The 15,975-nt window shown below is 44.1% G+C and overlaps 1 protein-coding gene across 3 annotated transcripts; it reads left to right on the top strand.

Moving 5' to 3' along the window:
* The first annotated feature begins 2,783 nt into the window (after window positions 1-2,783).
* LOC124688821 lies at window positions 2,784-14,304 on the top strand. 3 transcript variants are annotated; one of them, XM_047222452.1, is made up of 10 exons: window positions 2,784-4,545; window positions 4,625-4,728; window positions 5,318-5,387; window positions 8,262-9,071; window positions 9,731-9,933; window positions 10,284-10,407; window positions 11,112-11,318; window positions 12,660-12,936; window positions 13,062-13,180; window positions 13,774-14,304. In XM_047222452.1, exons 1-8 carry the CDS (start codon window positions 2,902-2,904, stop codon window positions 12,801-12,803), a joined length of 3,306 nt encoding a protein of 1,101 aa, XP_047078408.1. In that variant the 5' UTR covers window positions 2,784-2,901; the 3' UTR covers window positions 12,804-12,936; window positions 13,062-13,180; window positions 13,774-14,304. The 3 variants fall into 3 exon arrangements, with proteins under 3 accessions (XP_047078408.1, XP_047078413.1, XP_047078418.1); XM_047222457.1 differs by having other exon boundaries at window positions 13,053-13,180; window positions 13,779-14,304; XM_047222462.1 differs by lacking the exon at window positions 13,774-14,304 and adding an exon at window positions 13,255-13,732 and having other exon boundaries at window positions 13,053-13,180.
* The last annotated feature ends 1,671 nt before the right edge of the window (window positions 14,305-15,975 follow it).

Raw genomic sequence — 15,975 nt, 5'->3', positions numbered from 1 at the left:
ACCTTTCCGGTATAAGTGATTTACATGATCTCATGGTCGAAAGGACTAGGTAACTATGTATCGAAAGCTTATAGCAAATAACTTAATGACGTGATCTTATGCTACGCTTAATTGGGTGTGTCCATTACATCATTCATATAATGATATAAGCTTGTTATTAATAACATCCAATGTTCATGATTATGAAACTAATCATCTATTAATCAACAAGCTAGTTAAGAGGCTTACTAGGGACTCTTTGTTGTTTACATATCACACATGTATCAATGTTTCAGTTAATACAATTATAGCATGGTATATAAACATTTATCATAAACATAAAGATATATAATAACCACTTTTATTATTGCCTCTTGGGCATATCTCCAACAGTTCCTTAGCCAGAGGATGCGGTGTGGCTCTATCATGCCCACAAAGCTGCAACCCTGGGCCTTGTGGTCGACGAGGTGGCTCAGCGCCGCCATGAGATCATCCTCGGCGAAGCCAAGCATGTACATGACCGCATTGTACAGGTCAGGGTGCATGTTCGTGGGCTTGTTGTGCCTGATAGCCTGTGCGACGTCCTTCACAGCAACAGTCATGTTGGTGACGGCCACCAGCTCATCGTCGGCGAAGGGACCTCTCTTCCTCTTGTCGGCGGTCGCCTTCTCAGGCACGTCGACAGCCTTCTCAGGTGGCCCATCGAGGTTGATCGTGTCGGACTCCTGGGTTTCAGCATCCTCAGGTGAAGGATTTGCTGCAGCCGAGCACATGGACTCACTGGATCCCATGGCGTACTTGCCGGTAGCGAGGCCGAAAGAGAAGATGGTATGCATCTCGCCGTAGTTGGCAATGGGCACATTCAGGAATTCTGCGTCCTTTAGGTGATCCTACGATACGAAGGGACAATAATGTTAGTTCTGCTCACCGCTGATCAATAGAGTTAGTGAGGTGGACTAAGCGTGCTCATCGCGACGTGCCCGCAGTAGTGCTCACCCTCAAGGATGATGCATTTGATATCCTCGCAGGACTGAGTCCCGCTTAGATCGCGGAGCCTGGTAATGGTGGGCCACCTGTGCCTCCACTTCCTCAGGTGGTTGTACACCTGAGTGGAGCACGCGGAGACACCATAGTGCTCAAATAGGCCCTTCGCCACAACATTAAGATGGACTTCCTTGAATCATTTGTCAGTTCTCACTCCGTTCTTGATCAAGATGCACATCTTCTCCAAGACGAAGCTGGACATGAATGGAAGCCATTTCATGGTGCCAGTCCCTTTCTGTGAGGCCTTCAAGGCCCTGTTCGCTTTCATGCGGTTCTTGTTCTTCTTTGTGGCGGCCAACCTAGCCGCAACCTCTGCCGCTACCTGAGCCACTAGGTCAGCCACATGCCCATTGACGGCCGACAGAGGGGTGACCGCCACCTTGGAGTCATAGAGGGGCTGTGAATCGGGAACTTGCGAAGGGATCTGAGAGTCCCCAACGCAGACAAGTGTCTAGCAAAAGTCATCATAAAAGGAGTCCTACACACATGATAGTACATATAACGTGAATCTACTTGAAAGCAAAGACATGCCTAAAGTGGATAACACAAACCATACCAGCATCATCCTAAATCAGACAAGCAATTCATTGCAACTGTGAACAACACAAATCCTAGCAAGATCATGGTAGGTCGGCACATTTTGGGACAAACAAGTAACCGGAAATGTGGAACCTACCAAAAGCCCCTAGCATATTTGCAAAGTCAGCCGTTCCGTCAGAAGAAAAGTTGGCATGTTTTTCGTCCTAGTACTTTGCTCTGTGCAGTAGTGCTAGCCCAGTTTACCCGCCGGGTCTGGGATCGATCATCCACCGACCACCTCCTCCCAGAACCCAGATCTCTCCGCCCATGAAGTGCCACTCGGTGGCGGCGCTCTGGTCGCCGTCGCCGCCATCGCACCACATCACCGCCGTCGCCGCCACCCCCACCGCGCTCTTCACCGGCGCCGCCGACGGGACCGTCCTCCACTGGCCCCTCCCTCCTTCCCCGCCCTTCACCCCGCGCCCCTCCTCCCTCCTCTGCGCCCACGCCGCAGCCATCGCCGCCCTCTGCCCCCTCCAATCCCCCGCCGCCGCCTCCCTCCTCGTCTCCTGCGCCGCCGGCGTCCTCTCCCTCTTCTCCGCCTCCGCGCCCCTCCGCTGCCTCCGCCGCCGCTCGCTCCCGCCCTGGGCCGGCTCCCCTTCCCTCGTCTCCCCCCTCCCCGCCTCCTCCCACCCCCGGGTCGCGATCCTCTGCCACGCCCACGACGACCACCGGCACGTGTCCGCGGTCGTGGTCGTCGACGCGCGCACCCTCGCCGTCCTCCACACCGTCTTCCACGGCGCCCTCTCCGTCGGGTCCCCGCGGGCGATCGCGCTCACGGTCTGCGTTGCCTCCGCCGCCGCCAGCGTCGTGCTGGCCGACACGCAGGGCCGGGCGCAGACGCTGCCCATAGTAGACGGTGCGGCCGTCGAGGGCGACTCGCCGAGGCGGCTCAGCGCGAGCTCGCTGTCCAGCGTCGCCTCCGCGGAGGCGCCGGATGGCACGGTGGAGGCCGTGGCGCTATCCGACGACGGGAAGGTCGTTGCTCTGGTGCTCAAGACGAGCTGCTTGTTCAAATGCGCGGCCGAGGGTTCCGTGCTGGGCGAGCTGTCTCTGGGGAGTACTTCGCTGTGCAAGGAGGAGGAGGGGACAGGGGCCAATGGCTGCCTTGCTGGAGGGTTTTTCCTCCGTGGTGGGGAATGGGGAGCCCGGCATTTGGAGGATGGCAATCTGGTCAGGAGCTTGGTGCTATGGGGTAGCAATGGTGGTGCCGTTGTTTACAGGGTTGCTGTTGGTACTCCATCGTTCGCCTGCGAGGCTGTGTGTGAAGTTCCTGGTGTTTCATCCGACCAGGGAGAGATGTCATCATCTATTCAATTTTGCCAGATGGGCAACTGGCTTATCAGGGTGGAGTCTCGGCCGTATAAGATTGGCGGGTCCTTTTTGTGGAAACCTTTTATCTCCATATGTTCTATGGATCAACTAGAGCTGAGTATTGGAATGAACCCAGAGAGCCCACCTTTCTGCAAAGTTCTTGGAGAAGGCAGCCTTCAGGGAGAAGAATTTAGGTTAGAGCGTTCTCATTCACTCCCCAAGTCGGACAATGAAGTGGAAATGAGTTCACAGATGTGCTCATCCGACAATGGGTTGGGGAGGTATGGAAGGACCGTGTCCTCTTCGATGGTACTTTCCGAGGATTCTTACGCTCCATATGCTATAGTTTATGGTTTCCATAATGGTGACATAGAAGTTATCCGATTTCTCAACCTGATGCCAGCTGCAAAATTTGGTGGTGGAGGGGTTTACCCACATATCTCTGAAAGATTTTTTGTGGGGCACAAGGGAGCAATTCTTTGCTTGGCTGCACACCACATGCATGCCCACTCTGACTCCAGAAGCTTTCAGCGAGCACTCATATCAGGGAGTTTGGATTGTACGATTCGTGTCTGGGATCTAGATGCTGGCACCCTCCTTTCTGTGATGCATCATCATGTTGCGTCGGTTAAGCAAATAATACTACCACCAGCTTCTAGTCATCATCCCTGGGATGATTGTTTTGTTTCTGTTGGAGACGATGGCCTTGTAGCGCTTGTTTCTCTTCAAACCATGCGTGTTGAGAGGATGTTTCCTGGGCATTCTTGTTACCCATCAATGGTTGCTTGGGATGGAGTAAAAGGGTACATTGCTTGTTTTTGTCGTAGTCTGCACTCTACTAATGACGTCGGTAGCACATTGTATATCTGGGATATGAAATCAGGCGCCCGAGACCGAATTATTAGGGGAACAACATCTCAGTCAGTGTTTGAACACTTCTGTAGGGGCATTTCCAAAAATGCAGTTACTGGCGGCATACTGGGAGGGACAACTTCAGCATCTTCCTTACTTGTTCCAGTTCTGAAAGACACTGCCCTCCTTCAGTCTCGTGCAAACAGAAATGGGCTTAACGTTTCACCTGTATCAAAGAACCATCACACTGCTGCAGATTCTTTAGCTTTGGGTGCCCTTACTGCACATGATGTGAAGGGGAAGACACAGGCTGCAGATAGACATAATTCTGCATATAATTCAGGAAAGGTTGGCTCTGCCAAGATCATAAACAATAGAAGAAAATATCCCATAAAATGCTCCTGTCCATATCCCGGCATTGCAAGTCTGAGATTTGACCTCTCAGAAATCATGTCCACACAGGGCAGTTTTAGTGATAGGCAGTTTAGAGATCATCTTCATGGTGATGATACCAAAGAAACTATACAGCCTGGAGTTTTAGAAAATACTTCTGGGATCCAAGAAATGGATAGCCCATCTAGAGAATCGTTGGAAGGGCAATTACTTCGATTTAGTCTCTGTTTTCTGCACTTGTGGGGTGTTGATTGTGAGCTGGACAAATTACTTGTAGATGAGATGCAAGTTTGCAAGCCAGAAGACTGTCATATAGCTACAGGGGTGGTAGGGGATAGAGGTTCGATAACATTGATGTTCCCAGGGAAAGAAGCCACTCTTGAGGTAAGCTGTTTACTGCATATGCATATTCATTGTGTTTAAGCACACCTGAAGTCTAAACATGATATTTTTTCTGCTTCAGCTTTGGAAGTCGTCTGCTGAATTTTGTGCTATGAGATCTCTGTCAATAGTTTCTCTTGCCCAACGCATGATCACGTTATCTCGTTCTTGTACACATGCTAGCAGGTACTGGGTCATCTTTTTTTCTTTCCATTTCATGCGGGTTCATATTCTGCATAGCGTGAAACTGGCATCCATGGGCAGATTGAGCATCCCTCCAGCCTGGGCACTTTCCCAGGCTTGCCGGATGCACACTGCCTTATGTTAGTGTATCTTCATGGTAATTTGAACAAAAAATAGTATCTTAAGCCTTTAAATTTGTAGTTTGCTCAGAATTTCAAAATGTTCCTAGGTTGCTGGCATCTTTCATTTGGTTTCTTGGAATGTTGCAGAAAAGAACTTACACAGAAAACATTGCAACAAAAAAAAAATGCCATAATCTTGAACGTGCTTGGGTATGTTTTGAGCATATCTGTACTGCACTAGCAATTTAACCATGGATTCTTAAGCTCTACCCATGGGCACCAAATATTTGGGTAATTTGATATATTAATAACCTTGTGCTGCATCCTGGTTGGCTTTGCCTTAACAAATCTGGTATTGTGGCACTATTTAGGTATTTTTTACAATTGTCACAAATATAGCATTTGCTGCTTTCAGTATAGTATCAAATTCATGTCTTCTTTTTTCTCATCTACACTGTGTCTTGTTGCAGTGCCTTGGCAGCTTTTTATACAAGACACTTTGCTGAGAAAGTTCCAGATATAAAGCCCCCATCCCTCCAGGTTCTACTATATTTGCTGCACACATAATTTCTTGCAGTTTGGGATTTTTCTTTCTTTACTGAAACCAATGTCTTTGGCGATCTTTATCGTGTGGATAAAGTACAGGAACTGGTGTCTGCTCTTGCAGTGTAAGGCAAGTGACAGTAGGTGAAGGCTTAGTTCATATCTGTGATACTCCCAGCCTAGTTGACTTAGTTTAGGTGGGCCTTTTAGTGTTACAACATTAAGAATTTAAGATATTTCCCTAGTTTCTTGTGTTTAACGTGGGTTAGGTCTGCGGTAACTAAACACAAGACAGAACAAAATATGTTGACTCTGGATGTACAAAATATGGTTATGAGCAGTTACAACTAGGTCCCGATCAGCCCCTAAGGGTGTATGTCTATATAGAGTTGAATTGGTCTAGTACATAACCCTCTAGCAACAAGAATAGGGACGGACTCAACCCTTTGGACGTAAGCAACAAAGACAGTTTTACTTGCTGGTGCACATTTTTTGGGCCTTGGCGCATCACAATTCATTACCGCATCGTATTCATGCATAAATGGTGATGAACTGTATTCACATAAGTGATACCTCAGGAACAATTAGTTTTACTCAGCTCCATTCCAGATAGTCTGCTTTCTCCTTTTACTTAATGGCTACTAGCGACACCTTACTAGCAGATGCTTAGCCTGGTAAGTTGATTGTGTCATATAATGGCATCTATTTGTTAATGAATCTGCAACTGTCATGTTCTGAGGACCTGGTTAAGATGGCATTATCTGTTATCTTTGAAAAGCACATATATATTTTTAAATTTTGCTGGTAAATCATATTTTTTGTAGTATATAATCTGCAATGCGGAATTTGTTACAGCATAACTTTTTGATTAATGCTAGCCTTTGAATCACTTATATTATTGCTATATGACTACGTAATCTTTTCTAATTGTATAATTTGTATGTTCAGATTTGCATCCATATTCCGCCTATACCAGTTTTACAATCTGTACGCATCAGCTTGCAGATTAATTTGGAGCACTACATGTCCATATTCGATAATTTTCATCCCTGTAGGTTAAAACTTGTTAGCTTTGAGGTGGAAAAGAAAGTCAAGGAGATTTTTTTAGTGTTTGACCTGCAAATTAGCTTCTTCTTGGCTGACCTTAGCATTCATCATTGTTGGGAAGATCTGATCGATGGGGTCAACATATTTTGGAACTCCTTGATTGGAAGCTATTGATCACTTGGTTAATAAACTGTGTCTGCTTTGCTTCTATTCTGGAAAGGGGTTGAATTTTTGGTCTCCGTGCATTGATTGAGAAGTTCTTTTCAAGCCCTAATAACTTCTACACCCCAAATTCACAATGTTATACCCCTAAGTGTCACGCACCGCCGGGAGAAAGCCTGCCAAGCCAACCACCCCTACTTTTGCCCATTATTGGGCCTCCGCCATGCCAAGCAAGTGTGCAATGTCAGGTCTCTCATTGTCAAAGATGGCCGTATTACGGTGCATCCAGATCCACCATGCCATGAACATGATCACCAAAAGGTGCCCTTTTGCACTGTCAGTGGGGTGGAGAGGATGGCCTGATGCCGCCATTCCATGAAGTGCTCTCCGACCATCGGAGGTGGATGAATCCACGAGACCACCTCATCCCCTGTTAGGAGGTGGGTCATGCTCTCCTCAGACAGGTCACAAAGAATACAGGTCGTTGGGTGCTGCTGCCACTACCTAGCAAGTCTCTCAACCGCCCAACAACGGTCTTGGCAAGTCAAGCAAATAAAAAATTTCACCAGCGGAGGGGCCCAAGGTTTCGAGTTAAGTTCCATGACGTCGATTCAACTGCTTCCGGAAATGGAGGTTGTCACAAGACTTGGAAGAGTACCGGGAGTGACCATCCAAGGGAAAATGAGGTTGGCTAGGGTCACCGTGAGCTGCACCGCATGGACCATAAGCTAGATTTGGAAATACTGCCAAAGAGCGTGTTAAGCACTCCCCAGATGTCAGCGATTCATCACCTCTACTGCAATGTCTCCTGCACTGTATGACTTCCTGGTGTGCCTAGAGATGAGACTGAAGCCCGTGGCTATTTCAATGATGGATCTATTGTCCAATCTTCGATCCTCCCAGAAGAGTTGGTTGTTCCGTCACCAACCACCATCTTGATGGATGGAACAAACACACACCCCTCATCTCGGTAGAAATGCCTGTCTGCATCCTCCAAATCTGATGCACCCTCAGTCGCAGTCTTCGATAGGTCGTGGATGCTGAGGCCACCATACTTCACCTAACTACAAACCTTGCTCCAGTTGGCAATGCAGTTGCTGCCCTGGGCGGCCACTCTGCCTATCCAAAGGAACCCCCGAAGGATCTTATTCACCTACTTCTGCACCTTCTTGTAAAGCCCCATCACCATAAGGTGGTGCAGCGGCATCGTTGGAAGCACCGACTAGGTAAGGGTAACACACACCTCCTTCCGTATCATAGTTGTCCTCCAAGCAGGGAACTGCTACGCGAACTGGTCCTCCAAGCTGGTAAGCCCCATCACCATAGGATTTGTTTGTGTCCCCTTCACACTGCCATGCGATCCTTGAGCGCTGTTGAGACATAGTGATCTCAGGCGAAGCCAACCCGAGGCAAGGTTGTTCTACCTAGTAATACTGTGACTTCTGGAAGTTCATTTATCATAGAAATAAAATAGTGTCTTGGTACTTTTTGCACTGCTGCATACTTGCCTTTTCTTGCTAAATACGGGGGGATTTGCACATTTGCCACACTTTATTTTGCAAATTTCAAAGTAAAGTGTGGCAAATGTGTAAATGTACATGAAAAGGACTACCATCTGCTCGAAAATATGATTTCTTAACCAAGTGGTTTGTATATTTGCAGCTTCTGGTGAGCTTTTGGCAACATCCTTCTGAACATGTACGAATGGCTGCTCGCTCCTTATTTCACTGCTCAGCTCCTCGTTCTGTTCCACAACCCCTCCGTATAGAGAGAAACAAAATTCCTGATGCCCACTTGTCTTCATCTGATCTTGTGGACACGCTTATACCAGCGATGCAGAATGCCTCGGTATCTTGTCATGGACAGTTGAAGACAGATGGTGAAATTGTTGATAGAGATGATGATGACGATACTTCTCAGATAAGCTCATGGCTGGAGTCATTAGAGAATCAGGAGTGGCTATCTTGGATTGGAGGAACAAGCCAGGATGCAGTGGCATCAAATATCATTGTTGCAGCTGCTTTCGTTGTTTGGTACCCAAGCATTGTGAAAGTTAAGCTTGCAAAGTTGGTTGTTAATCAACTAATCAAGTTGGTTATGTCAATGAATGATCGTTACAGTTCAACTGCAGCTGAACTTCTAGCAGAGGGAATGGAAAGCACATGGAAAGCATGTTTGGGCACTGACATTGCTCATTTCTTGAGTGACGTCCTTTTCCAAATTGAGTGCCTAAGCAGTGCACCTTCCAGCAATGCCATCTATAAAACTGCAGTTGCCGTTACAATGAGGGAAGCATTGGTTGGTACCCTTCTACCAAGCTTGGCTATGGCTGACATAATGGGATTTTTTGGTGTAATAGAAAGTCAAATTTGGGCTACTTCATCTGATTCACCAGTCCACGTAGTTTCACTCAAAACTCTCATCCGAGTAGTTCGAGGCTCTCCAAAGGCCCTGGCTCCTTATCTTGACAAGGTATGCACTGTATCCTCATTGACTCATTGTACAAATTGTAAATTTATATATCCTCATTGTACGCGTTGTAAATTTCTTAAGGGGTGTTGTAACAAAAATAAAAAGTAAATTTATATATCCTCATTGTACCTCAGTGGTTTGACATATGGTTTTGTCGCCAAGCACCCTTGTTCGAGTCCCATCTCCCCTCTTAATGAAAAAAGTGTTGGGATAAACAAGTAGGACCTGTTTCAGTCAAGCTGAAATATCTTTGATAAATGTGTACATGACTAACCAATTTCTTTTTGTTTTTAAGAGTTGGAACAATTTGTCTTGTGTAGTCATATTAGGGTTCACAGGCTTGCCACACGTTTCTATCCTGGGATCATAGATTCATATTAACTCCCAATATACAGTTGGTGGAGCTAAGGCATTTTGGTACTTACTAGTTCCTAGTTACTAGTACCTCGGTAGTTGTTAAGGGTTTCTCCAAGTTAGAAGCTTTCCATAGTTGCAGCACAATGGATAGTATGTGAGTTGTACACAAAGGGAAGATCTCCGATATTCTTTTAGATTTTCTCTATTTTATCCAGCTATATGTTTAGTTTGAGCTTTTCTGTATCAAGTTTTCTGTATAAGAATATGTTATCACAAAAGGAAAACCTTTTTGTGTTGTGCAGGCAATCAGCTATATCCTACACACCATGGATCCAAGCAATTTAATAATGCGTAAAGCTTGCATTATTAGCTCAATGATGGCTCTAAGAGAAATTGCGCGTGTTTTTCCGATGGTTGCTCTCAATGAATCAATGACTAGATTGGCTGTTGGTGATGCTATTGGAGAGATTCATAGTGCCACAATTCGTGTCTATGACATAGAAAGGTACATATGCTTTCAAGTTGTAGAAAGTTGTATCCATTGAGCTATTAAATTATGCACCACCAATGGCATATATGGCTTCGGAGTTGTCATGGTAACTAGCGTGGACACTTGCACTTTGGTAGAGAATACAATATGGAAGTTCTTTTGGAATGTGTTTTGGTTGTGTTGGCCCAAATGATATGATAAATATTCTGTGGAACTGGTTTTGAATAAAAAATATGATCTTAATTTTCTGTAGCACTCTTGATTTATGATGATACAGTTGAACTGTAGTTCTCACAAAAAATAAAGCTTCAACTAGGAGCTGCTATACTTTGTTCATCTCAATTTTTCCATCCTTTTCTTTGCAGTGTCACGAAAATAAGGATTCTCGATGCATGCGGACCACCAGGTCTTCCAAGCTTTCTTGAAGGACCATCGGATACAACAACATCCATACTGATTACAGCTTTGAGTTTCTCACCGGATGGAGAGGTTTGATATTGCTATCTCCATACCAGAATCAGAATACCTTTAATGAAAGATATATGTGTAAACATTGTACATATGGCTTGTGTTAGCTTAAGATTACCTCCCATCATCCCATGTGTATCTAAATATTTATCCAGGACATTGGTACATAAAAATTATATCACACATGCCACAGTTAAGTAATTTTTCACACGAGTTTTTATGAATCTTACATTCCATGCTATCATTCTTGGCATCTTTGATACTCCCTCTGGGCCAAAATAGTCAAATGGATGCGCTACATCTGCATGCATTTCTTCTGACATTAGCTTCATAAGAATGTCATGTGCATATTTGTTATTGGATTTTTATTTCCCATAAAATTATCATATCCCTCTCATTTCTATTACTCCCACCGCTCCATATTAATTTATTATGGATCGGGGGCAGTAACATATTAGATAAGAATCCGAGATTAAATTTGTGTTTTAGAAGACCATACAAAATAAGAACAGCATAAATAAAAAGTAAAATGCTCATATTCCTTGTGGATCTGTAGAATGTCTAGTCTATGGTAGAGTTTTCTCATTTAATATTTGCTATACCAGAAGACTGAGTTATATGACAAACATAATCTGCTTTTTTAGCTATAGTTTGTTTTGAGCTGTAAATCTGATAGGGAATTTGGGTTATGTTTTGACAGTATCTTTTGCTCCTTTTTTACCTAGGGCCTTGTTGCTTTCTCCGAGAATGGATTGATGATTAGATGGTGGTCTCTAGGTTCAGCCTGGTGGGAGAGGCTAAGCAGAAGCCTTACTCCTATCCAATGCACAAAGCTTATCTATGTTCCTCCATGGGAAGGATTTTCACCCAACTCAGCTCGTCTGAGTATAATCTCTAACATCTTGGGACATGATAAACATGTAAATCCAGAGGTATATTTTCTACTTGTTTCGTTTCATTGTACTTGTCAATCTTGCAAGTGAAGGTACACTGGTACAACCATACAAGTGACCAAACATGCCATTGCCAATTTGCCATCATTTACTAATGTCATTTATGCGTTGCTTATATTAGTAGGGGGTAAGGATTTGTGTGATGTATTGACTAAGCTCAGTGGAGCTGCAAATAAATGCATGTGAATGATTAAGCTCATCAACGAATTAAGTCCATAGGCATATAGTCCTTAGAACTGCCTGAATCTCACTTAGTCCATCATTACAATTCGTAAAACCTATTGCTTGTCTGTGCTGATTGGTTAGTTTTGGAACCCTGATCTCTAATCCCATGTCGTTATAATTCAGATGATATAATTATGGACAAGGTGGTCAGAATCACAATTCCGGCGTAGGATTCCACGATTATACAATCTAAACGATTACGATTGGCGATCTTTCCATAAAGGCCCGATCCGATTCCGAATTGCGATTCTGAATACTTTTTACTTATAAAATCGCATCTCCTTGCAATATATCTTGCCACCTGGTTTGAATGATCTGATTCTGGTCATTAGTAGGTTCTGCCATTCTGTGGTCCAGCCTCAGATGCACCGAGTTTTGAAAATATAAACTGGCCCTAAAACTGAACTAGACGTGATGGCTCCACAACTTGCCCATTTTCTAGCAAAAAAGGCAGCCTTTTCCAGTTTAAATTGGATTTGTTTCTCAAGATCTATTGGATGTAAGTTGAAATATTGGCACTAAGGCATGTTTCTCCTGAATTTGTGATAAAAGGCGGGGTTTAGGCGTATGAATGGTCTGTTTTTGAACATGTTATTGCTGGTTTCTCAAACCGGTGTTGACAGAGTCTTATTGAAATCTTACATCTAAAATATTGGTAAGAAGTTGAATTGAATAAATTGGACATAAACTGCACTTGTGTAAATAATGATTTGAGCATGAGTGAAGTTGGAACAAATGTATTTATCAGAGAAATAGTCTAGCACCATGTTATTCTATCTTTCTAAGTTCCTTAAGGATGCTGTTAAGACTGTCTTAAGGATTCTTTGTTTCTGTATCACATATCATGTTCTCTTTCTATCTGTTATTTTTTCTTTTTTATGTGAAAAATATCGTCATCATCTCTTCTATCATCTGTAGTATGTTGAGAACACATAATACTGATTATATTTTGCCAGAACTTGCTAATTATATTATTCTATTCAGTTTTCTTCATATTGATAGTCTGAAGTGCTGTCATGTAATTCTCACTTGTCTTTGGAGAATCATATCCCTACTGTTATTGATATATGAAATGTGTGATTCTGGGCTTTGCAGACTAAGACGAGGGAACTAGATGACGCTGATAATCTAAAACTGTTGCTACATAATCTTGACCTTTCTTACCGCCTTCACTGGGTTGGTGGAAAGACCATTAAACTTACAAGGCATGGTCAGGAGTTGGGTACATTTCAGCTGTGATTAAATGATGAGTTCTGCCTTATTGATGACTTGGATTTTGTTGAGTCGTCTTGGAGATAGTAGGCAGATGCACTGAAGCGTGATCAGAGTGGCCCAATGTTTTAGCCAAATCGGAGACAGTAATATATATCATGTAAGACACTTCTCTTTGTCGTCAATTATGAAAGATATACTTGTGCATATAAATGTATAAACAGTGCATTATATCTTTCCTAATGTACTATTGGAAAAACTCGAACCCAAACACAGTACCAACAGGATTGTTGATTTTATGGATGTCTCTGGAAGGGGCACTTCCGTTTCACCATCAGGCTACAAATGCAGCATGCTTTCTGGTTGGCAGATCAGAGACACTTTGGAGTTGGTGCCAACCTAAGGTAGAGTCTCTTGTTTGAGAGGTCTAAAATGATACTGCCTCCATTCCAAATTAGTTGACGCAGTTTTGGTCTAGATACACATGTATCTAGATTTGTTTTAGTGCGTAGGTTTGCTTATTTTGGAAAAAAGCTGCGCCAACTAATTTGGAACGAAGGGAGTATTTGGTTTGGCTCTCCATTTAAACCTGCTGGTCTTCCAGCACTGACAGTTCAGTGATCATTCTTGATGCTAAGACACAAGATGAGAATTTTGAGAAAAAAAGTCTAGTCAAAATTAGGTTTTAATATTGCCTGCCATTTAGTTGGGTAAAAACCCATAGTCATGTATACTACTCCCTCCGTCCCATAATATAAGATGTTATTACAACCAATTTAGGAATATATTTGTTGTAATATTAACTTATATTTTGGAACGGAGGTAGTAACATCTTGTATTATGGGATGGAGGGAGTATTACTCACTATTTTGTATTACCATTTTTACTTAATTTTGAATGAACTAGGAGGCAGTCGCTGTAGACAATTCAGTCTTTGCTGAGTTGCTTTTGCATTTTTTTTTTCTGAACTATAGCTGATAATGCAATCATTCTGCAGTCTAGTTCATGTGAAATACCAAGAGTCGGGGAGCTTCTCTCAGTTAACTATCAGCTGACGGCCTGAAGATCTGAAGGATATCAGATCTGGTAGTAACTTGTTTGAGTTGCAGGCACACATCTTTCTTCATTCATCTGCCTGCCATCGGTGTGTACTACTGCTACAGATACCACCTGAAGAGATGCACCTGTAATGTTGTGATGACTGGTACCAAAGTTATATTTCACTTTCACTAAACCAATGTAATCTTATAACTGAGTATAGTTAACTCATGTTTTATCGGCAAGGCAGATTGGCAAGGCAGAGTCCGTGTTCTGTACTGAAAATATATGACTGAGATTGGTCTAATGTGTGAAAGAATTTGAATCACAAGAGCGATGTATATGTAGAAAATAAACGAATGTGCCTATACAAGCAGTTTTTTTGGGGAGCATTTACGCCCATGGAAGATTAATTTATGGCGAACTCTAGTGATTATTGTACAAAATTCCTGTCAATGGTATTTTTTTTGCTGAATATAACATTTTTCTATGTGTCTAACATTTTTTGAAAATGTTACATCGTTTTGCAACATTTCTCCTACCTTATCCAACATTAAAGGAACATGCATGTAACATTGGTGCAATCTCTTTGTATCATATACATAGAAATCATTGTATCAGTTCACACGTTCTTGAGCGATCGAAAACGGGTAATACATGTATCAGATCCTGATATTGTATGTAACATTGAAAAAGTTCCTCGAACCCTGACCATCCCAACGATAATGGAGGCACCGCCATGGCTGAATTCGAGCTCGTTAGCTCGTTGACAACAAATCTGCCACGCCGAAGATTTATCTGAGAAAGACCCATCTTCCTAGAGTTTAGACCATCGTCCATGGCGGCACGGGCGAGCTTGGTAATGGCTGGCTCAGGATAAGCACACGTTGCCTCCTACACATGGAAGAAGACTAGGGATGGCGTCCGTTTGTGGGAGAGGAGTAGTCCTAGTGCCCCTCAAAAAAGAGGAGGGATGGAGGAGAGGAATGGCAGCAGCCGGCTACCTACAACGGGGGCACACAACGGCAGCCGGCAAGCAGCGGGAGCGGGAGAGGAGCAGTCGCAGTGCCCCTCAAAAAAGAGGAGGGATACATGAGAGGAATGGCGGCAGACAGCTATCGGTAGTGGGCGCATGGTGGCGTCGACGAACGAACCGATTGTTGTTTGATGGAAAGACTTGGGGCCTACATTAAAGTTTTTTTCCGCCAAAACGCAAAAGCTTAGTGTTTCGATTTGTTGATAGAAAAAGAAATTTACATTACAAGCCTAAGACAAGAACAGGACACCCACATACACATCCAACACTCAAAACGAGACTACGACAAAAAAAAAAGTCCGAAATCCATCGAGTGCTCCTCTAAGACGCTACCGAGTGAGCTCCTGCGCTAAACAGAACAAATGTGGATGAAAGTCGCAGTGCTTGTGCACAATCGAAATTACCAAGAACCTGCCAGCCGCAGCCAAGACGTGTACCGCCCAGATCACGCGAGCCCACCATGGCTCAGTTGGGAGCATTGCTGCTCCAGCCTCAGCCTAAATTCGGGAACACCATCGGTGCAACGGCTACCTCCCAGCAACCTCAACGGGCTTGCTCATTACCGGTCACTCCGCCGCTGCTCGACACCCACCTCGTGGTAATAGAGAAGATATGTGGATTTCCTATTCTAATTCATGGAAGGGCTATTTGAGCTTAGAAATAAACACAGGGTTTCCAGCTAAATGTTCGATGTTGGTCCCATGCCTTTTTCTAGCCTGGCAACGCCAAGTGTCGGTCTGGCAGCGTTTGTGTATGAAATTGCACCTAAAATACAAGTTTATGCAGTGTGGGAACACATTTTACTAGTTCTTGTATGAAAATGCACCTAATAGACAAGTTGCTGTATGAGTGGTGCAATTACCTCTTAACAAAGACATTCCGCTTCGGTATTTGCATGTTGAAGTATTCAACAGTTATTAGTTATGTCCATTGGAAACTAAGATTTCCCCTCGCGAGAAGAAAAGCGGCGTTCTAGGGCTCAACCCTAGCCACCGCTGCCATCTTCCCCGTCTCCGCCGTCTCCAACCGGGAGTTGACGGGCCCTGCCTCCTTTGCTTGCCTCTCCGGTGGAAGGAGGGGGTGGGGACCTCGGACCTGCAACATTATAGTAAGGTTCTAAAAGTT

Source organism: Lolium rigidum, chromosome 1 (assembly GCF_022539505.1).
Source record: "Lolium rigidum isolate FL_2022 chromosome 1, APGP_CSIRO_Lrig_0.1, whole genome shotgun sequence".
Taxonomy (NCBI): Eukaryota; Viridiplantae; Streptophyta; class Magnoliopsida; order Poales; family Poaceae; genus Lolium; species Lolium rigidum.
Note: the sequence above shows the minus strand (reverse complement) of the source record. Positions and strands in the feature narration are given on the sequence as shown.